We start from the raw sequence: 22,168 nt of genomic DNA on the forward strand, positions 1-22,168 counted from the left end.
CTGACCATCTGACTGCCTCCAAGGAAGGTTAAGTGATTAGAAGACAGACTTGAGGCACATTTAGCAAGAGAAATAACAAAATGTCTACTTTATTACAAACCGATGTACAACATGGCAACTTTTTTGTTTCCAGAAAATAGGAAACTAAAACACTCCTAGACCTATTTTGGAACAAATATGTCAGAAAAAAAAAAGGAAGCTTCTTTAGATTCTCCTGAATAGACTTTCCAGTGCTGTCATTGGGTTGATTGTAGCTGTTTTCTACAGGTAGGGCCCCCAGCCTAAATACATCTGACAGAGCAGTTTGTCATCCGTGGCTTCCTGGATGAGGTAGTGGACGTGTCCCTCTATGGACAGAGGAAGGCCCAGCACTTTGTTCCTACTCTTTATCACTCCCTGCAGACGCTGCTCGATGTCGCACACATGGGTCTTAGCCTGGAGGAGACAGAGAGGAATGGCATGACTGATGAAGATTATATTGGTGCTCTGCCAGCATGCAAACAATAAATAGAGCAAAAAAAAAAATATTCAAGACACACACACACCTTTTCATTAACTATCTCCCCCGTCTCATTGGCCTGAGCTTTGGAGAGTCCTTTGCCTTGCTTGCTCCACTCCACCAGCGGATCATGAAGGAACGTCTTCAGCACACTTGGAGAGACACATGGACTTTTCAAATAAAGACGGAATACACCTAATTTAAACTAATTTAAAATCTCATAATACAAATTAATCACAATAGAGCCAGTATACCTCATGAGTGGCTCCCTCTGGTCTCTCATGAGTCTGAGCGTCACCTCACAGGCCTGCCTGAAGAGGCCCTCGGTTCCCATGGGCCCCATAGCGTGGACCATGTTCTGGGTCAGACGGAAGGGGACCACCTCAGGCACGTCAAATGTCTCCCCCTAGTGGACAGAGAGAGAAGGACCAGGACGAAAACCGGAAATTAAACATTTTAATTTTTAAATATGAACAGTATTGTACAAAAAAAAAATACTGTAAAGTAAGAATGTTTAAAAGATAGCGGTGACCATATTTTCTTTAAATGAGTATTTGCTGACCAACCTTTAACTTCTAAATAGCCTTATTATTTATTTTTCATTATACCTGAAATTTTTGAAGAAACTATGGATTTTTCCACACATCTTGGGAAGTGGACCAGGGATATTCTGTGCTTTCATATTTTTATAGTCCATGGTGTTAAAATCAATCAGTATATTTGGATTATAATTACACAAAAATGTTGTTTCTTTCACCTGACCAACTGTAGCCTCTGTTGTGGAATATAGGAACATTTGTTGATCAGCTTTTAAACCCTCAAGTTCACTTTTGTTCATAAGTTTACTTTCCATTCTGAACTTCTGTTATGTTTTATGTCAATATATGACTTCGAGATTTTATTCATATAGGGGCTCCTGTTAATGTCAAATACATACAGAGGATTCTGTTTGTCATTCATCTTGTCAGAATAAAAAATTTAAATAAGTTGATGGAATGATGGATGAGTGGCATCTGTCCCCCACACATGCATAAAAGTTTTACGCAGAATTGTAAATTAAACAGTGTTTCACTCTAGATAGTCATAATGTTCTTCTAAAATGTTAGCAGACCTTGTTGAAGAGGCAGTTGAAGTCGACATGAACACTCTCCCCAGTGAAAGAGTCGAAAAGGATGTTTTCTCCGTGGCGGTCTCCCAGACCCAGGATGTAGCCCACCATTGACATCACAGCAGTGGATCGGCAGTATGCAGAGCGACTGCTGTACCTGAGAAAGCACACACACAAAAATTAATTCCTGGATTCATCTGGAGTTCAGATACATTTATTAAAAGTGTCGGGGAGTTGTGAGGTAGGTGAGCACCATGATGTGGGGTCAGGGAAAGTCCGGAGGAACCACTCGTGGAAGACGGGGGGATGCCGAGCACACAGCACTTCTTTGTGGATTCGGAGTTTCTCCTCAAACGGAGCCGTCTTTGGAAGAATGAGCTTCCTCAACTCTTTACCCGACAGGTAGACGCCTCAAAAACACAAACAAACAGATTATTTTGTCTCTTCTCACAATCGCTGCCTGTGCTGATCAGCTCAACTTGTGAAAATACCTCTTTCCTTGTACAACTTGGTGAGAATGTGTCGCAGCCCCGCTGTGTGGTTGACCCACTCGATTATGCCGCACTCCTCGTTGAGGGGAATCACAGCGTAGGTGCGGATGTGGAGCTCCCTCCTCCTCGACTCAGCATCTTTACGAAGGCACTACATAAAAACATACAAACACTGGAAATGCTGCTTCTTCCTTAACATCAAGTACAACTGCACAGTCACCTCATCCTCACAACAGTGCAGCAATATTTTAAATAGAGGGAAAGTCACTAAATGGAATTAAAACGTAATCAGTAGGGAAGCAGCTCAACACTGACGCACCTTGTTGATGAGGCAGTTGAACTCCATCAGTCTGCAGTCCTTCCGCAGGTCGTCTTTAGGTTTACACATCATCGTGTAGCTGCGGCCATCCGAACCTTTCAGACTGATCTTCTTTGGTTTCTGTAAGGAGGCCAAAATCTCCACCTGCACACAAACGCACAAGTGTTTACATCAACATGTACTCTTCCATCGACTACTCGGCGTTTGCTTTTGTTTTTTCACGCACAGCATCTTCGAAGCCGTCCAGGTAGGCCCAGTGTCCAGGGAAGGCGTCGTGCTGCCTGTTCTCCCCGCCCGTGGAGGGCAGTGTGGGGATGAGGACCAACTGCAGAGGGATGAGGATCTGGCTGAACGTCGGCTCCTCCACCAGCTGCTTCAGCTGCTTGAAGTGAACGCTCATACTCAGGGTGGTGCTGTTCCCGTCCACCTGAAGGACACCGTCACAGTTTCCCTTTTTACTTCTTTTTATTCAAGCAACAATCATTGAGCCTTCACTCAATCTACAATAGAAACACTAATGAATAATATCACTGTTTATACTCACATTAGTTTACAAGTTTGCAGTTTCACCTTAATGAATATAAACACATTTAAAGAACTTTTATGATGTTTATGACTTTTAATGAGGAATTTATGCTCGGACACACTGGTCCCTATCTGAAGTGTAACAATTAGAGGCGGTGATGCAACTTGAACCTGCTGAGAGACTGGAACCTAAATCCAGAACAAAAGCAGATACTTGTGTTGGAAAATTGCACTTAATGTCATCTTGTTCATTTTTACTTGAGGCTTGGTCATGATTGGATGGTCTTGCATACTTTTGCGTGTGTGTGTGTGTGTGTGTGTGTGTGTGTGTGTGTGTGTGTGTGTGTGTGTACCGGCTTGTTGCAGAGCTCCAGCAGCTTGTCGGTCAATCTGTTGGCGTCTCCAATAAATTTGGCCAGAGACGGTTTGAGGCTGATGGCTTTCTTCAAGATCTGATTACAGCGGTTCATCCGCATGGGGTATGAAGACTGAACACACACACACAGAAAAAAATAATAGAATTCAGTTGTCTTGCAAGTCTAAAAACATTTCTTGTAAAAAAGGAAAGAAGTATGCTGCACAGAGGGTTAGCCATCGATCAGCCATAAGATCATGACCACAGGTGGAGGCAGATAAAAGCGCCAGGGTCAGCGCTTGTTGTTTGTTGCCGTTTTCTGTGTTCATCATAAGTGGACCAAGGAAGGACAAGCTCACATCCTAATGCGAGAAACTTTAGCACACTGTCAGAATAATAGTGGACTCTATGCCTTAATGAGTCAGGGTTGTCTGGCAACTAAAATGGACTTAAACAATTTCAGGGAAAGAAAATTAATTACGCATTTTCAGTTACCTTGGACACAGCGGTCATTAGCCACATCGCTTGTTGGGGGTACGCGAGGAAAACTTTGGCCACGATGGCCATGAGGACGGAGAAGACCTCGTCACTGGAGTGACACACCCTGGAGATGAGCTGCGAAAAGGCCGTCAGGAACTGATACGGAGCCAAGTTAGCGCAGTGCTCGCTGACGGCCGTGTTGATTCTTCCCAACTCCTGACGCATCTGTCTGTCTGCTCGGCCGGCTGCAGCCGAGGGACACGAATATCAGAGGGATTATTCAAAGAAAACCTAAACAGAAACGTCCACCAAAAAGAAGCGCCTACCTTTCTCACATTCACACACTTTGGCTCCGAAATCCAGCCAGAGCGACAGCATGCGAGGCATCGCTTGGTAGATGTACTGGTTTCCAAACTGCAGGGCTCTGGGATGGAAGGAGTTTTTAATTTGAGGGTTGATGCAAAGAATAACTGGCCTGAAGCTTCACATGTAGTGAGAATGGACAGTAAGAGCAACTTACTTCCCGGAATATAAGACGATGTATCGGATGAGGTTGCCCTGCTTCTCCAGCTTGTTATCAGTCACCATGGGCATGACTTTGTCGTAGTATTTGGCCAAGTAGAAGTTTCCATCTTCCCACTCTGGAAGGAGGTTGGTCACATCCTAAATAACACAAGAGAACTGAGATAAAGGAACCGAGGAAAGCAGTTTGTCTGGATCGTACAAATCAACTAACTACACTTAAAAAACACCTTTAACAACACAGGCCAGGATGACAAAACAGTGCAAGAAAGAAAAGTGCCTTTACAAAGAGAAAATAATCATAATGAGTAATACTGATATATATTAAAAAAAAATCATTAAATTAAATGAAAAAGAAAAAGAATGCCAAGAATGATGATAAATAAAAATATGAGCTTGCTGGAATATTACTTATAATCAATTAAAAATATTTAATAAAAAGTAAAAATCAGCAAAGGCAGATTGAATAAAGTAACTTCAAATAACCAGTCTATTAGCAGAGTAAGTATATGAAAAATAGATCTTTTAATTTTTACAGATAATGTGTAGAAAATATTTAACAATTTAAAATTAATTGTGGAAAAAAAAATCCTTATAAATTCAATTAAATTGTCTAAAACTCTACATGTAATCTTTACAGAGTGTGTATGAGACAGTCACCTTGTACGTCTTCATGATGGCGTTGGACTCAAAGTTGGCGGTCTCCTCCATGAAGCGTCCCACGAGCAGCATTGCCTTCCCTTTAGTCTGCAGGCTGCGGGGGTCCGTCAGGGGCTGCTCTTCAGGGAAACACTGGGCCACGCCTTTCTGCAGCACGATCAGGGCCTGGTGGACGTCGCCCTGATCACAGGAAAGCATCAGAAGGATTTATAAGCGGGGTTTGTATAATATTACCTCTGAACACCATCACTCTGCGCCACAGGGCAAACAAACTGGACGAACCACACAAGTATAAAAACAAAAAGCACAGACTGAACACACTCAGTCTGGGATGTCAAATTCTCTTTTCTGTGAATATACTGTATACTTTCACTTTGTAAACTTGTTCTAACCTTGGACCAAAGCCACTTGGCTTTCTCTGTGAGCAGCTCTGCCAGGTGTGTGTTTTCTGCGTTCAGAAGAGCGTTGAAGGCCGTCTGATGGTGTCCTGCCTTTCTGGCGACGCGGGTACTTTGTAGCCAGCACTCCCCGACCAGCTTCTGACACACAGGCCTGCACAGCAAGATGGAGACGGTCACCCAGGCACACATGGGACACCAGTTTAACTCACACAGTGCAGAGGGACCGTTGTGTGTGTGTGTCCTTGGAAGTATTAATGTTGGTTTAAGGGTGTGTGAATGTGTGTGGAGAAGTTTCTACACCCGTACTGTGGTCTCAGGCTGAGCAGAGCACGGCGGAGGGCCAGGATGGGCTCCTTGGCCCTGAAGGAATTCTGAGTCATCTCCAGCCGATCTGACCAGTGGGGGGGCAGCTGGCTGAGGCTCGGGGTCAAGCCCTCCCTGTGAGTCTGCAGTTCGGTGAAGGTGTGCTCCAGCTCGCTCAGCATGTGGAGCCTAAACACGCAGGCACATCCTTTCTTAGAATTACAAAAAAAACTCACATTAAACCCCATCAATTAAAGATAAAAAAAAATTAAAATAAACACTACCTGACTATGTACTCGTATCCTCTCTGGTAAGTGCCACACTCATAACTGGCAGCTGACAGAGGGACGACCTGCTCCTTCCTCACCAGCTTCAGCTTCTCATAGAAAGTCTCAGTATCTTGTTTCTTAGCCGACAGCAGCAGCTGGCCGAGCCGCACGCTCCATGTACTGGACTGCTGGCCTGGAGGCAGACAGCGGGAATAAAAAAAAAACTATTTTACCCAGGATGGCGAAGGAAATCGATACTTCCACTTTTATCTATAAGCCTCATCGCCCCTTTTCCTCATTAAATAGTTTTTTTTTCTTCCTGCAGTTTGTTGATATGATTTCCACTGCAGAGGATCCTTTTCAATCAATACCCTCTGTCACCTGGATGTCCTCCCTCATTCTTCTCTTCTTGCCTGCCAGGCTGTGGCTCAATTGCTGGTGGGTTTTCTACAAATCACGACATTGGTGGTTCAATTTCCATCTCCCCAAAAACACAGTGCATGGCAGCTGTCATCATTGGAGTTTGTATGACAAATAAGTAGTTTACAACATGAGCTGGACCTCTAATGTTCTCATTCTTAAACCTGCTCAGTGGAAACCTCAACATCCTCACCTCTGCTACCAGTTTACTCTCGTGTCTGAGGGTGGTGCTAAAACAAGTTTGAAAGAGATTCATATCAATGTCACTTTTTAAATGATTCTGCAGGTCAAACATGAAAAGTTGTGCTAACTTCTATGTTCATTTTCTGTACAATCAAACCATCCAACCACTCAGTCCTGCTACTGTTTGATCTAACCACATGTCTCAGTTAAGGCGTACCGGAGTTCAGGGTTCATACAGGGCGAGACTAATGCACCACTGTGATCTGATTTATACCAGCATTTAAAAGTCTGATCAGGAATTCTGCCTTGCAATCCAACTACAACAAAGTTATAAGTATCCAGTCAAATATAGTAATGCATAATGTTACCAGTATATCATTATTCAAGATGTCCATGTGGGTCTCCCTTACCTGAATCCAAATAATCATCCAGTAAGTCCCACTTCCCGAGCTTCCAGGCTGCTTCCACTCTGTAGGTGTTCAGCTCTGATTTCCATTGAGGCCTAAACAATCATTTTTAAATTAATGATTTTAACTTACAGAAAAAGCATCATTGGAGAGATGAACTGTGTCTGTGTGCATGTATGAAATGTCTCACTTGTTGGCCAATATTCCATTCACATGCATGATGACTGTGGACAGCTGTCCCAGGCCGAGCATTGAGGTCATTATTCCATGATGGTGACCGATCTAAATGAGCCAGAAAGAAAACCCCACGTATTGATAAAAAGAGCAGTGTGTTGGACAGTTTTCTGTGCATATCTGACATTACCTGGTCTGACTCCAGCTGAATGGCCCGGTCATAGCAGGCCGTCGCGTCTCGGAGGAGGCCGATGCTCTCGTGCTCCAGGATCTGTTCCCGTAGCGACGGCTCCTCCCTCCTCAGGGCGTTGACCCCCCTCACCCCGTCAGGCTCGTGCATCGCAGCATAGAGAGTCTGTCAATAAATACAGATTTTAAAAATCTAAATACATCAAGGTGGAATGGATTAAATCATAAAATGCTTAACACTGATGAGCTGGTTGCTTGTCTGACCTGAAGGAAAGTGAGGTGGTCCTGGATGTTTTCCTTGTTTTCTAGGATGTACGCTTCAAAGTGCATAAGGGCGCGAGTGTACGCTTTGGATCGTAGCGAAGCCTTGGCCAGGACGTCCTGGGGAATCCCCTTCAGGAAGGCCACCACACGCGGATAATCTCCACTCTCTGCAACAACACATTTAATCTTTCTTTGTCACATCACTGAATGAAAAATATCAACCTGCTTTGACCAATTGATGCAACAGAAGCAAGTCAAAGTTTAAGAAACATTTAGCTTAAGTTAACTTTCATTATGATTTGAAGTATCCAGTAACTACTAAAGAAATTCCCAAAGACAATCTAGGGAATAAATAGTTTTGGTCAGATTTATGATTAATCCTGGTTAAATTGTGATTGTGCGGAATCATTTAAAGCAATGTTTACAAATGTGTTCAATCAAAAAAAGGTTTGAAATCCATGCTACTCCCAGGAGAATTTAAATTCCTCTTGCCGTTGCTTTTTGGTTTGGAGGAGAGGATGTGGCGGCTCCACTGTGTGAGGTGTGACAACATGCTGAACACGGTCTGGGTGCTGAGCTGTGATAGGCTGGAGGCGTTCTCCTGGACCAGCCCTCGTCCATCGCCTTCAGTCAGCACAGCCAGTATCTCCTCCGTAACCTTCAAAACAACGGAATGGTCTGTAAAAAATACAAACAATAACACTTTGAATGAACTTTGTGTGCACGGGATCGAAGTGCGTCCTCACCTCCTGCTGCTCTGCAGGCGTGCAGCCCTGCAGCATGTAGAGCAGAATATGAGGCAGCAGGAAGATTGTAACCTTGTAGTCATGTTTAATGATGAAGCTACAGCATGTAAACACTTTGCTGGCCAGCTCGTGTCGGACCTGAAACACATACAAAAACAACCATTGCAACATTTGACATGAGGAAAAGCCAATGAGGGGAGAAGAAAACGTTTCGATGCTGTTAGTCGATCGATCCACCAACTTTACTGATGAGGTATCCGGCCCAGGTGGCCGACCAGTCGGAGAACTTGCTGCCTCTTTTACTGAGGTACACCGGCTTCTTCAGCTGGGACCAGTTCACCTTCTTCTGACTGCTCTTGTATCTGCAGGAAAGAAGGAAAATGCAGACATGGCAAAACAAGGAAAAATTACAAATTGTATCTTCAAAACAAACTTCCAGGCACATTTACTCAGGTGACTCGGAGCAGATGACAGAAAACAAACATTTTGTGAATGAGTGTTCTTTTTTTTCTGTAAGCGCCATGAGATGGTTTTGTTGTAATAAATAAAACTGAACTGAATTTTTTCCACAGTATTCAGGTGTCGCTGAATACCTGCTGTTGAGGTGCGGTTCCAGTATTTCTTGAATCGGCTCAGGAAATCTCCTCCACAGGCGGCGGCCTGATGAGTTGGTTCGACTTTCACGACACTCAAATATGGACAACAGTTCCTGCAGCAACACAAAAATTGAAGTCTTATTACTTAGAAAACTCCTATTGACAGGAAAATGGTAGAGCGCATGTGCTTTTATAGACCTGAATTGCGTAGGCAGCAGAGTCCTGAGCTCTCACGTCATCAGCATAAGCCAGAAATGTTCTGGTCAGTTCAGTCAGCAGCTCGTAGGCGAAGTTAGGATCATCAACTCCACTCTGTAACCAAGAAAGTACAGGGGTCACTTTTCCCTGAACACTCCCGTTCTCCCAAGACAAGTTTGGCTGAGAACTTTTCAGATTCATTATTATCATAAATACAATAAGAACTATTCAATTCACAATATTCACCTTTTTTTTTAATGTCAGGGAAGAAACCTATAAACTTAAAACTAAGACAACTTTTCTTGAATGAAGAAGGATGATAAACTCATGTGTAACTTCAGTAAATTTTACAAGTCAAATTCAACCTGAAATGTTTGTATCAGTCCATCCAACGTCTATAAAAGCTTTATGTCAGTTAGGATCACAGAACACAGGGGGTGTGCGGAATCAAACACATAGACAGACAAACAGACATAAAATCATCTAATAACCAAGTAGTTGAGCTGTAGGAGAAAATCCATGCAGAGATATAGGGGAAATGCAAACTCCATACAAAAATTCACCCAACCCCAGGATCAAACCAGGGATATTCTCACTGTGAGGCGGGGGCAGCAATCACTACTCAACAGTGCAGACCTGAACTGGTTTCAGATTATTTCGTGTGTTTTTTTTTAAGAGTCATTTTCAATGAAATGCATCACAATATAGAAAAATCAAGCATGCAAAGAGGTGAAATCTTTATACATCCAACTCTCAATCCATCAAATAATCACAGAGTGATACATCCTTCTATCTTCGAATAAAAACTAAAGCCAGGTGGTGACTGACAGTTATTTGCCAGTCAACTGAAGGTGTCATGCTGTTAATTTTACACTGCGCAGATGTGGTCTAATGTGCCTCACCACAAAGGTGTTGTGATTTCCATGGGTGTGTGTGTGCGAGAGGTCCAGGCGACCAGGGTCCACGGCCCCCAGCTCGCCCAGACACTCCCCACAGAGGAGCCTGGCCTCTGGGGACGAATCCTGGCAGCCCTTCAGCAGCACGGACACCAGGCTGGAGATGACCGGCTCCACCGCCTCGCTGGCACAAACATGCTGCAGCAGCCACTCCTGCAGGCCAGGAAAGAAGAAAACATTCATGAAAAACAAAACTGAAGTGCAGTTACAAATGTAAGAGCTGCTGTAATCCATGTGCGTGTACCTGGTTGCTGTGCATCATGTCTCTGAGGCTGGTCAGTGCGTGAATCCTCACGTCCACGTTCTCATGCTGCACGGCTCTCATGGAGAGTTGCAGCGCTGCAGCCAGGTCACTGCTGCTGGCTGTCAGCTGAAATCAAACCAAACAAGACATTTCACATTAATACCTTTCATCCCAATCAGTCATCATGTTGAGTTTTTATCTTGCATGTATGGGATAAAAGATCTACCAAAATGATTATTGGGTGTGTATTGCACATTCACAGCGATTGGTTCCCGAAGATGCCATCCCTCCTCTACTTTGAAGTATTTTCACAGTAAACATGCAAATACACTGATATGATTTCATGGTGTCTTTAATAAAGCTCTGTCTATGACCAACAGACTGACCTTCTTGTAATCTTGCAGCACTGTGTGAATGTCTTTCAGCTCAGGATGGTCTGGAAGAAAGTAAATCTCATGCAGATAGTCTTTGACCTCGTCCCTGTGAGAGAGCAGATCAGATATGAACTTTACAAACTTACAGTGAGCTAAACATGACTGCACTTCAAATCCTGATTCACGGCTTGAAAAAGGTTTGGTATGATGTTTATCCAGATGTATGTTACCTGTTGTCCAGGATGAGGAAGCGGATGATGGCAGCAGTTTCTTTCGGCAGCAGAGGGATCAGTGGAAGTAGTGCAACAATAACATGACTCAGCAAAGGCCCAAGATGTGCAGGCTCAACACTTCTTACAAAACACTCCCATGTCCTGTGCACAGGAGGTAAAGAAAACATACACAAAATCAAAAACGGTAGCCTTGAGTGGATCCTAAAATGATCATCCATAGCAGACAGGAGTGGTCCTTTTGTGCGACAATACTTTTATCACAATCATGTTGCAGGATCAGGCATGTATGCTCATTGCTATAAGACCTAATCTGTGTTCGATATCTAGAAATTTAAAAACTACCAGAAAGCAGACAAATACAAGTCATGATCAGGAATCTGTAACATGCAGACAGACAACAACACTGAGGAGAAAAAGAAAAGGAGCAACTGCCGTAAAGTAAGATAAAAACAGGATAACTGTAGCTATAAAAGAGTTAAATCTTCTCCTGGAATTGGGAAAACTCCATGCTTTTGTCAAAACCGGGAGGATCAATGTTGATTTTGGACCAGAGCGAGGAGGTTCACTTGTGAATTTCTGATGACACGAGTTATACTGACTGGCAGCAGAGTAGCGGGAAGTCTTCTCTGTATCGGAGGCCGGTGCGCAGCGTGGTCATCATCTTCAACCTGACAGAGCTGATGTGTTTGGAGCCCATCAGCCGCATCAGAGCCATCACACTCGTCAGCGCCTGCACAGACAAAACAGGCTGAGGCTTACTTTGAAAGCAGAAAAGTGAAGAACTGACTCCAACGTTTTAAGCAAAAACCAGCTGCAGCAGCATACATTTTTGCTCAGCAAGATGCAAGACACCCACCAGCTTCTTGCGATCCTTCTCTCCTGCGCTGGAGCTCAGCAGTTGCATATTGAAGAAAGCGAGAATCCCCAACAACTTCGGCTGTAAGTAGTCAGCCTGGAAAATAGCAGACAAACACAAAAAAAACAACCAAAACAAATCCAATGAGTATGAGTTTTCTGTTTCCAACAGTTTAATTTGTATTTACTATATCGATCGCCTAATTATTATTACAGATTACTAATGCTTGTTGGTGGTGAGGTTGGTTGGTGGTTGTTATCATTTCTTGCTTCTTTTAATTGTGTGGTTGCTTATTTCTTTTTAAGAGAGCTTCAGGCATTATTGTAGATTTGCTTATTTGAGTATCAAGTGTGGCTACATCACAATCAGCTAAACCTGCTCCTACAATGTATTGTAATTTAGCAGAAAAGGATATCAGGCTTTATTTTCTATTTTGAATTATCTTCTGTCACATATTTAAAGCTTAGTGTTTTTGCATTCCAATATGCACCATGCGTTCTGGAGCAGTGATATCTCGGGGTCCTTGGTACGGGTCATCATTAGATGCAAAAGAGGCCAGGATTGACAAGCCATTGAAGACCTGTAAAAAAACAAACAAACATGTGGCTTCAGCACACAGCAAAGACATTTTATACATCATGTTGAAGGGATGTTGGTGTGTTCCATCTGCGTGGACCTGTTGGTAATGTTCTCCCAGACGCAGCAGCAGCTCGTTGTGAAGACCCTGGAAGTCTTGCCGTAACAAAGAGCCCAACTCGATCTCTGTCTCAGTCTGGGACGATATGAGGAAAGAAAAGGGATTAAAAAGGATTCTATGTTTATTAAAACATTTATTTATTCAATTGAATATATGAGCAACCATTCATGTTGGGGGGGGGATGCTGTCTCTACAGAGTTCTTTAAAAAGATTCTATATCTTATAACTCTACAGTGCACCACTTCATGCTACATCACATTTTTAAGTTTGAATGAACAGAAGCTTTTTCTTACCTGGAGATAGTGGAAGGCCCTCTCCAGCTCCTCTTTGGTGCAGGAGCAGACTAGATGGCTGAAGATGTACTTGAAGTTATTGATGAGGATTTCTCTCCTGTTTGCCTTCAGCTCATTGGCGAGGGTGCGGATGAGAGCCGAGGCGGTGGAGCTCGCCTTGGCTGCCAGGTAGGGCAGCAGCACCTGTAGGGTCCGCTGCATGTGCAAAGACAACAGAAAATACACACAAGTCAATGAGCGCAAATGTGTAATGCAATAATGCGTTCTGCTGCAGTGATGCGTGTGTTCGTACAGTGAGGAAGCGGAAGAGGTCAGGGAAGTCGAAAGCATGTGCAATCTGAGCCAGGATGTCCAGAGCCAGCTCCCTCTGATTGGCTGATTCGCTGCCCTGATCTGGTGTGCTTCGTAGGGCCGACGAATGACGTGAATGGAGCGACTCAACCAAGAACTTAATAAAGACAAGGCACAAAAAAAAAAAAGCAAACACAGTTTTGTGATGTAACAGAAAAGTAATAATGAGGAAAAGGATACACTTCCATTAATACTTATTAAAACACACAAGGCTCAGTTCTCCAGCATTTATTCATACGATAATAATAATTAAGTGAAACAAGCCAAGTTACAGTGAAATTATATAAAGCATAACAGCTGATACCTGGCAGATGGGGTTCTTGTACTGACTGAAAAGAGTTTGCAGTTTCAGGCCTTTGGCAGTGGCCAGAGCTCTGATCTGAGTGTAAGCGGCTACAGACACCGGGGACGACTTGGACAGCAGACAGTGGAGCAGACGCAGCAGAGAGAACGACACCAGATTACCCTGAGAGGCTCTGGAGACAAAAGACAGGTGGACAGATTTAACAAAAGAGAGGAATTAAAAGGGTATGAAATAATAAATGGATCATCTGTACCTGCCAATCTCTCCAGTGGTGAGGATGAGAGTGTTACGTAGATCGTCATCTCTGCTGGTTTTTGCATTATGAAACGCTTCGTTAAGACGTGTGACCAGCAGCTTTGGTGACAATGGAAAACAAACACCATAAGACAAGTGAAAAATGTGTCCAACTCATCATCAAAAACCTCAAAATGTCTCCTGTTGAGGAGGGCAGTTCAAATATGTACACAAATAAGCCTCAATACATTCATGCATCCAGTCTGCACTGAAAATAATTTTTCCTAAAACCTGTGATTCTACACTAATAACAGAAGTGCCTTACCCCAGCACTGAACGACTCACTGACCAGTCATGTTTTGTAATGCAATATGCAAAATACTTTGTGGTTAGAGATACGGTACTGTTTGGCAGTATTATTGGGCTAAAAACACAATTCATGTAGGTCTTTGTCACCTCGTCCAGAGATCCTTGCTCGGAATTTTTGGTCTGTGTCACCAGGAAACACACTGACTGGCTGAAGCGTGTTCTGACCACAGAGTCGGAATCCTCCATTAGGCCAATCAGGGCACAAACGACTGCTTGAGAGTCTCCGTCTCCACCGATCAGATTGACGTGTTGGCAGAGGTGAGGTAAGGCTTCGAGGAAGGCTGTGTGAGTGATGACAGTAAAAAAAATTTTTTTTTGCAAAGTTTCACTAAAAAACACAATTTCCAAATAGTCAACATTGCTGATGTAATCTGCATGGAGCATGAAAAATGGCCACATGGCATCAACAATGAACGGATGCAGTGGTAGATGAAGCACATTTTATGTTCTCAGAGGGTTCCAATACGGCACGTAAACAAAAGACAAAACTATCTACCTTGCTTAACGCTGCTTGGAGCTTGTGGTTTGAGAAGTGGTAGAAAAGCTCTGACAGCTGATGCGCTCAACGACGGCCCTGCTTTTCCTGCATGCTCCGTTGTGAGGCTGCAGCGTAGGCAGAGGATTTCGGGACAAGCTGCGGACTTTGCGTGTGTGTCAGTGAGCTGTGAGAGCTCTGACTGAACGCAGCTGAGCTGACCGATCGTCCTCGCAAGCTCCTTCTTCACCTGCTCTGAGCTGTCCTCCAACCTGGAGCTGAATACAGCCAACATAATTCCGTCAAACATAAATCAATAATAGAGAGATTGAAGAACATGTGGCGTTACATACAGAAGAGAAGTGCTGATGAGGTTGTGGTGTGATTTTCCCATGTGGTGAAGAAGAACAGGGACCACCCTGACTGCTGCTGCTCTCACCGCTTCATCTTTACCCTGCAGCGCCTTAGAAAACACACTCACACGCCACGTCTCACAAACACCATGAGGTAAATAGGCCAGCAATGACACGCAGTCAGCCTGGACCACCGGTGCTGGACACAAAGACACAGGTAACATCAGTAAAATATTTTTGGCTTGATAAAATCACATGTCAGTTTCAAACTTTTCTTCATTCCTCTGCTGCCTTGATTTGTGGTGTGAGGGGAATACTTACAGAAGAAGCAGCTGAGTCTCTGAGCCAGGGCAGGAAGCCAGGAGGGGAACCCTGAGCTCTTATAGACTGAAGTAGATTTGTTGTCACACACCCAGGGAAGAGACATCAGTGCACACACACGTCGCTGGAGTCCGTCCTCACTCTGTGGACTCACTGCACAGACACAGACAGGGTAGAGCTATAATTGATCACTGCATCAAAGAACAGTGGAATAGAGAATACTGTTCAGAAAATATATTCAGCCGACGACAAAAGAATGGAATGTAAGGGATTTGCCAAACTATGGATTCTAATCATTGGTCTCTAAACACTTGTTGATATTTCTGTTGCAATATCCAAGTCAACTGAAGAAAAAAATGTTCCCCAAGAGACTCTGCCATGTTTTGGTATCAGTTTGGGCATGTTCAGAATGCTCAGGGCTCATTAAATGACTGTAATTGTGTGTATAATCGGACAATGCTGAAGAATAGGCCTGTTTTATGGCCAAAAACCGTAATTCAACACCATGGACTTCATACAGCTTCATTTAATGGACAGCCACATCCTAACTTCATCTATGATTTCTGAAATTAAGTATTCTGTAAGTTATTTTAATTCATTCTCTTTATGAAGATTTTCTGTGTAAAATGAAAGAAAAAGACACGCAGCGCTGGGCCTCACAACTATTCTTTTACATCTTTTTTTCAACTAAAACCTCCGGTTCCACACTATGTATGTTTAAGTAAAACAGCAGCATAATCATATTACGAGTGAACCAGCAAACAAAACATTTTCAGCTGTATTTTTCTTACTCATCAAGTAGAGCACAGAGTCAAGAATCCTGACGGTGGTCTGGACGGCAGCCTGAAAATACTCCTGGTTTGAAGCAGGTTGAGGACCTCCTTCTAACACTGACTGACAGCTCTTCAGGATCCTGCTCAGAGTCTCGACGGGCAGCCAGAGGAGAGAGGGCAAACTACAAACCCAGAAACCACCGAGAAATCCACGTCAGAAGCAGATCAGCATAAAGGTGACGTGACATTAGGCGCGTGTTTGTGTATTACCGAACAGGGCAGGAGCAGAAGGCTGCCAGGTGGAGGATGAGGCTCAAACCCTGCAGGGTGCACAGCATCTGTGCAGCCTCACATTCAGCAGAATCTGAGTTCAAAAACGTCAACAGCTCCTCCAGCCGACCGTTCAACACGGCCCACACGTCACTGCGGTCACGCATGTTTACATCACTGATAACAGAGACATTAACAACCAAACATTATCCAAAATATTGGTAAAATGATCCACATATTAACATGTTATTAATTCACATTACATTACTGAATGTATTCCAAGGTTAAAAAAAAATTTAATTCATGCATGTTGATTAAAATTGGAAGCATTGAATTAGAGGCCCTTCTTGTGGTAGTTGTGCTTGATTAAAACGTTTTCTTCTTACAGTGATGACATTTTCCCAGCCCTCAAAACATCGATATTTGCTCATCCTTGCCCATTTTGGATTGAGAGAAACCAAAAGTATATCATAGCTTATCCTAGTGTCCCTACACGCGAGAGTCACATGGCCTACCACACAAAGGTAACATGCGCTTACAAAAACAGTAATATTGAATAAATACAAGATGAATGTTCTAATCATATTGGAATACCTGAAAGACATTTTCACTCATTGCATGATTACTTGCAATTCTAATGACAAACAAAAAATTCCAAGTAGCCTTAGCTATAATATGGTTAAATAAATAAACCAGAAAACAACCTTCCTTATACACTTTTCTCTTTGTCATGACATAGTCTACTGTCTATTTTAATATTACAAATGAGGGCTAAACATTTATGAACTCACGTTGATATTTTTGCTTTTTTGACGGAGCGCTTAGATGTGCAGGGTTTCTTAGCAGCAGTCTCTCCATCTGCTGAGTCCTTCATCACCAACGCCGTCTCAGCCTCCAGTGCCGCTTTGAGAAACCCTTCTGCACACTGTGGAACACATTTATACACTAAAACCACCAGGAACACGCTTAAGATGACTTCTAAATTAGAAGCAAATAACAGAATCTTACTTCAGCTTGATTCTCCTTCCCGATGGTTGAGGCCAGCGTTCTGCAGACCTCGGTGACCCGCTGCCTCATCAGCATTGCAGTACTCTCATAAACGGGGGCAACGGATAGTGAGAAGCTGAACAGCAGGAAGAGAGATTCAGTAACTTCTGGTCCGAGTTGAACGCCGGCTCCACCAAGAACACACACGCACTCAAACATCTGCGACAGGTGGATGGGCTTAAAGCGGGTGTGAGAAACAAAAGACGACTGAAACACACAGCGGGTCAGGTTGAGCAGCTCTCCTTCATAAATTTGTGTCTCGTTTGAGTCTGTGTTTGCTGCAGCAGCGTAGAAGTATGTTTCCAGCAGGTGACAGAAAGCAGTGAAGAACTCGTGGTCCTGCATCTCAGGAAACCCTCTCAGCTCCACCAGCTTTCTCAGCATCACCATAGACAGTTTCCTAAGCCGGGCGTTTCCATTGGCCAGAAAGGAGCAGGCTGTTTCCCAGGTTTTGCTCAGATCGTGACAGGAAATAACTCCCCTTAAAGAGTCGGCTGTGATCCCGATGACAACGGCGGTCAGCGACTCTAAAGCAGCGGGTGAGTACAATGCGAGAGGGGACGGGGTGAGGTAGGAGCAGACACACTCCGGGGAGGAAGTGAAGTACTCCAGTGTTACAGGCCATCGGCTTGGCAGGTCAACGCCTAAAGCCAGTCCCTGACCTGCCAGTGAGGTGATATGAGCGTAGAGGATATTGCTGAGGTCCTGGGCCAGAGATATAAGCTCCTGGCTGAGGCGACCTAAGATGAATGGAGCCCTGACTCTCAGAGTGTGCAGCAAAGAGCACAGCACAGCGGAGACGCGCCCGTGGATGACCTCACAGTCAGGAGCTGCTGCCACTCGAAGCAAACGCACCACCACCCACCGAGTGAAGTCTGAAGTCAACAAAGAAATCCAAATTATTGATGTACATTTCTTGTATCTCAGTCATCTCTTTTTTTTAAAAAATCTAAACTTTTCCTACCAGTGCAGCTCTGTATGGTGTCTGGGTACTCGGCTGGCTGACAGGCAGGATTGGCGAACATCAGGGACGATGACTTGACGATATGCTGTACAAAATCTAGCAGCATCACACAGGCCGGCTCAGAAGTGGACTTCTTATTCAGCCCAAGAGCCACTGGAAAAACGAAGAGGTCATCAGAGTCACGACTGATGCACATCATCAGGATCAGAGAAAAAACTAAGTGCAGCGAGGTAGCAATAGCATGCAAACGGCCTCTACTTTGCAAAATAATGTGTGACAAAAATGTCTAGTTTTTAACTTTAACATTTAGTTTATATAAAGTAAATTAAATCAATGTTGGGAAACAAAGATAAATGCTGAAGGTTATAATCAGACACAACCTGGGGCAGAATACATACTGTTACGGCTTCAGTACAGAAATAACTGACATAACAGGCTACTGCAGCTACCTATTGGCAATTCTCAGCATTTGGACATTAAGACACTGATTATTGATCAAAAATGTGGAAACATTTTTAGGCTTCATATCTCCTCTACAGACACTCACAAAGCACCGATCACTGCAGCCTTTGCCTTCAGGTGCATCTCAAAAACACTTTCAATGCAAATGAAAAGTTCACTTTTCAGTGGTAAGACAATATTTATTACAATATATTACATGCAAACCGAAATATTTCAAGCCTTTATAGCTTTATTCTTTGTCATTTGATCTTATGTCAGGGATATCAAAAATCCATCCACCTCACAGGTGTGGCATATCAAGATGCTGATTAGAAGGCAGGATTAGAAGGCCTAATGCACACCTGTGCAATAGCACTGGACACAATAAAATGTGCAGTTTTACTGTAATACAACAAAGTAATTACATGGCATAGTTTGGTTAATTCAATTTTGCCATTTCATTGTGAAGAAAAAAACCTTGATAGACAAGTAAATAAAAGACACAAAGATGATATAAATACATAGACTTTACAGTGTATTAATAGATAGAAAGGGTGATATGGCTAAAGACATTACATTACTGTGACTTACCCACGTCCACATCGGTCAATATCCTGTCAATGAACTGACAGAGGATCTGTCGAGGTTTCTGCACCGCTTGGTCGTACTCAGCCGCGCTGGCGCTGCCACACAACACCACGTCGTTAATAACAGCAACGTGAAATACCGACAAAACACGACAGCCTGAGTCCAAGACGTTAAATCAGACAAGCTGTTAGCTTGTAGCCAAGTATAGCACACAACTCACCCGGCGAGCTCCTGCAGAGCCGGAATCATGGCGGACATCTCCAGTCCCTCCATCTTTTACTGTGGCTGTTTGTGTGAGCTCTTTAAAATATGACCCTGGCGTGTTTCAGGTGTTTTTAAAGTATGCATGCCATGCCCATCCTGCCATGTTTCGAAAAGTTTCGCTCCAAAATGACGTGTTTGTTTTGGTACGGCAGCCGGCGAGGGCCGTTCTTCTCCATCCCTCTTTACTCTTTGAGCCGACCGACATCTCGTGGTGCTCTAGCGCCCCCTCCTGCATCGGACTGTTGGTCACAGTCACATTTAGTCGCTACATTCTTTTTATTAGTCTGTTGTTGTGTGAACTCTATAAACCAGGGTCCCCCAATTCCGGGCCTCGAGGGCCGGTGTCCTGCATGTTTTAGTTTTCTCCCAGTGGTCACCAATCAACCTCACATGCATATTTTTGGACTGTGGGAGGAAACAGAAGCAGCTGGAGGAAACACGTGTGCAGAGAAACAAACCACACAAATATCTCCAATGTTGTAAATCACATTGTACACCGACCTACTGGAAGAAACTCCTCCTGATATTCCATATTCCTAAAGACAAATGTGCTCAGAGGATAGTGTGTAATTCAGACACAATCATCAGTTCATCCATCTAGCAGCTCAGTGTGTGTGTGTTCAATATCTAGTTTGTTTGAACCATTAGTATATCAGGCCCATAGAAGGGAGGTGGAGGAGAGGAGAGAGAGGGAGAGACAGAAACTGTATTAAATAATACAGAAATGGTCTATAGGAGGTATAGAAGTGTGTGTGTGTGTGTGTGTGTGTGTGTGTGTGTGTGTGTGTGTGTGTGTGTGTGAGAGAAGGTGATTCAGACTAAAAGAGCATGACTCAAAGTGGAGAAAAACTTTATTTTTACATTTGAAACCAACAAGTTGAATTTTGTTAAAATGAACAATGATTGGACGGTGCTCCATTAGGACGCCACGTGCTCCAGGATGCCCTGACGGATCAGCTGTTCACATTTCCACCTTGGCAGGAAGTGCTGAGGACACAGATCATCAACGGTCATGTCCTCCTCTCGATATGAAATCACACCGTCACCATGGAAACAAGTTCTCACCTGACTGTTCTTCTTCAGCAGGATCACAGTCCCATCGTCCATCTCAAAGTCCCCATGATCCTTCACACAGCGCACCTGCAGCACATAGGTCAAAGGTCACAACACCGACCAGAAGTCACACGTGTGAGGTCAAAGGTCAAACAGTCTCACCTGGATGTAGAGGCTCTTGGGGGGCTTCACGTCCTGCGTGATGTCCAGACCGTCTCCGCCCAGAGAACGCATGAAGGTGGCCAGAGATTTTTTATACTGAGAGAACCACTGCAGCTACACAACAACACACAATAGTACACACTGAGGGCAAAGGCAACGACACAATAACAACTGTTTAAACTACGAGAACGACCATCGGTCCACAGGAAGTGATGTCACACTGACCTCCTCTGCACACATGTGGAATCGAATGTTGGCGGGCAGCACACTGCCGTACTCCCACCGGAGAGCGCGGATCCTCATCAGCCGGTCGTACCTGAGAGAGGAAAACACTGAGTACAGGTCACAAGGTCACAAGGTCACAAGGTCACACAGGGGCGGGTGAGAGGGTGTGTACGCATACAGGTATGCGGTGAGGCAGCGCTGGTTTCTCAGCAGGCTGCAGTGTCTCAGTTTAATAGAAGGAATCAGATCAGCTCGACCGTCAGACTTCGCCTCGTTCCTGAAAAACACACACACACACACACACACACACACACACACACACACACACACACACACACACACACACACACACACATATGCACGCACGCGCACACACACACACACACACACACACACACACTTTACACTCTCCCCTCCTTCACGAGCAAGTGATGAAGAATGATGAACGGGAGCAGTGATGACTAGGAGCAGTATTGATGAAGAGGAGCAGACTCACACGTCACTCTGGTTCTGTTCGTACAAGTTCTCCATCTCCTGCAGGACCTGCCGCAGCACCTCCTCCTGCAACAAGACGCACGCAGTCATAGTCACAACTTAAACTTTAAAAGGGCTTTCTTTCTGTTTTCATCTTAAAAGTGCACAGACTGATGTGCCTTTATACATATTTATATGCTTTTAGGGTTGATTTTTCTTCTTCTCAGCGCCAGTGGTGGAGCACGGAGGATGGCGGGTGTTTTCCCGGGAGACTCACGTTGAACGCGGGCAGCTGTCCGTCGCTGAGCCGCTGCAGCTCCCGGACCAGCTCGGTGGCTTTTTCACAAAACATCCCGGAGCCCGAATCACCCGCGAAACCGGAGAATTGGCCCGTCTTTCTACTTTGCACACAAGGAAGCCCGGACGACAGACTTTCGCGGCAAGAAAACTGTTTTGATCACGTGGTGGTGTGACGTCAGGGTCCGGGTGCCGCTTCGGGACAAACGACACAGAGAAGAAACTCGAATGAAGTTATTTGGATTTAGCTGCTTTATTATCGATTCAGTTCAAAATCAATTTTTCAATTATTAGACAAAGCAATACATTAAATCAGTTCAGTTTAATTATATTTTAATTGTTAAACAATAAAGTTTCAGGTAAATGTCTCATCCTGCTTAAAGTAATGAATCTGTGTATCTCGCACTGTATTTATTCACATTTAGTTCAATAAATTTGAAT

The 22,168-nt window shown here is 44.0% G+C and overlaps 2 protein-coding genes across 2 annotated transcripts; both read right to left on the minus strand.

Annotated features, from left to right (window-relative positions):
• Positions 1-62: 62 nt before the first annotated feature.
• atr (ATR checkpoint kinase) lies at positions 63-19,649 on the minus strand. The gene is made up of 48 exons (XM_080480492.1): positions 19,473-19,649; positions 19,256-19,347; positions 18,224-18,376; positions 17,221-18,134; positions 17,004-17,137; positions 16,213-16,389; positions 15,961-16,124; positions 15,170-15,322; positions 14,849-15,047; positions 14,517-14,773; positions 14,108-14,301; positions 13,671-13,771; positions 13,418-13,589; positions 13,055-13,210; positions 12,763-12,957; positions 12,449-12,544; positions 12,263-12,352; positions 11,773-11,868; positions 11,516-11,646; positions 10,914-11,057; positions 10,696-10,789; positions 10,310-10,435; positions 10,012-10,218; positions 9,110-9,223; positions 8,909-9,024; positions 8,557-8,677; positions 8,316-8,453; positions 8,062-8,227; positions 7,570-7,736; positions 7,307-7,471; positions 7,133-7,224; positions 6,946-7,037; positions 5,948-6,125; positions 5,667-5,852; positions 5,352-5,511; positions 4,960-5,139; positions 4,298-4,440; positions 4,104-4,201; positions 3,793-4,022; positions 3,296-3,430; positions 2,644-2,844; positions 2,418-2,561; positions 2,099-2,249; positions 1,861-2,017; positions 1,611-1,764; positions 754-905; positions 546-651; positions 63-435 (listed from the first exon to the last, which is right to left on the minus strand). The coding sequence occupies exons 1-48, from the start codon at positions 19,523-19,525 to the stop codon at positions 262-264; spliced, it is 7,818 nt and encodes a 2,605-aa protein (XP_080336618.1). The 5' UTR covers positions 19,526-19,649; the 3' UTR covers positions 63-261.
• Positions 19,650-20,350: 701 nt separating this feature from the next.
• Positions 20,351-21,901, minus strand: gins1 (GINS complex subunit 1 (Psf1 homolog)). The gene is made up of 7 exons (XM_080480344.1): positions 21,708-21,901; positions 21,453-21,517; positions 21,135-21,233; positions 20,957-21,047; positions 20,732-20,845; positions 20,582-20,656; positions 20,351-20,503 (listed from the first exon to the last, which is right to left on the minus strand). The coding sequence occupies exons 1-7, from the start codon at positions 21,780-21,782 to the stop codon at positions 20,435-20,437; spliced, it is 588 nt and encodes a 195-aa protein (XP_080336470.1). The 5' UTR covers positions 21,783-21,901; the 3' UTR covers positions 20,351-20,434.
• Positions 21,902-22,168: the final 267 nt, after the last annotated feature.

Source organism: Lipophrys pholis (genome assembly GCF_963383615.2).
Source record: "Lipophrys pholis genome assembly, chromosome: 14".
In the NCBI taxonomy this organism is placed as follows: domain Eukaryota; kingdom Metazoa; phylum Chordata; class Actinopteri; order Blenniiformes; family Blenniidae; genus Lipophrys; species Lipophrys pholis.

Excerpts from the sequence above, each read along its gene's own strand:
- atr (XM_080480492.1), bottom strand. The coding sequence starts at position 19,525 with ATGGAGGGACTGGAGATGTCCGCCATGATTCCGGCTCTGCAGGAGCTC. Across the intron at positions 18,135-18,223 it reads CACCATACAGAGCTGCACTG|ACTTCACTCGGTGGGTGGTG; the intron begins GTAGGAAAAGTT and ends TGTTGACTTCAG. Across the intron at positions 11,869-12,262 it reads TCACTGCTCCAGAACGCATG|GCTGACTACTTACAGCCGAA; the intron begins GTGCATATTGGA and ends GCTATTTTCCAG.
- gins1 (XM_080480344.1), bottom strand. The coding sequence starts at position 21,782 with ATGTTTTGTGAAAAAGCCACCGAGCTGGTCCGGGAGCTGCAGCGGCTC. Across the intron at positions 21,048-21,134 it reads CGCTGCCTCACCGCATACCT|GTACGACCGGCTGATGAGGA; the intron begins GTATGCGTACAC and ends TTCCTCTCTCAG. Across the intron at positions 20,657-20,731 it reads CCAAGAGCCTCTACATCCAG|GTGCGCTGTGTGAAGGATCA; the intron begins GTGAGACTGTTT and ends TATGTGCTGCAG.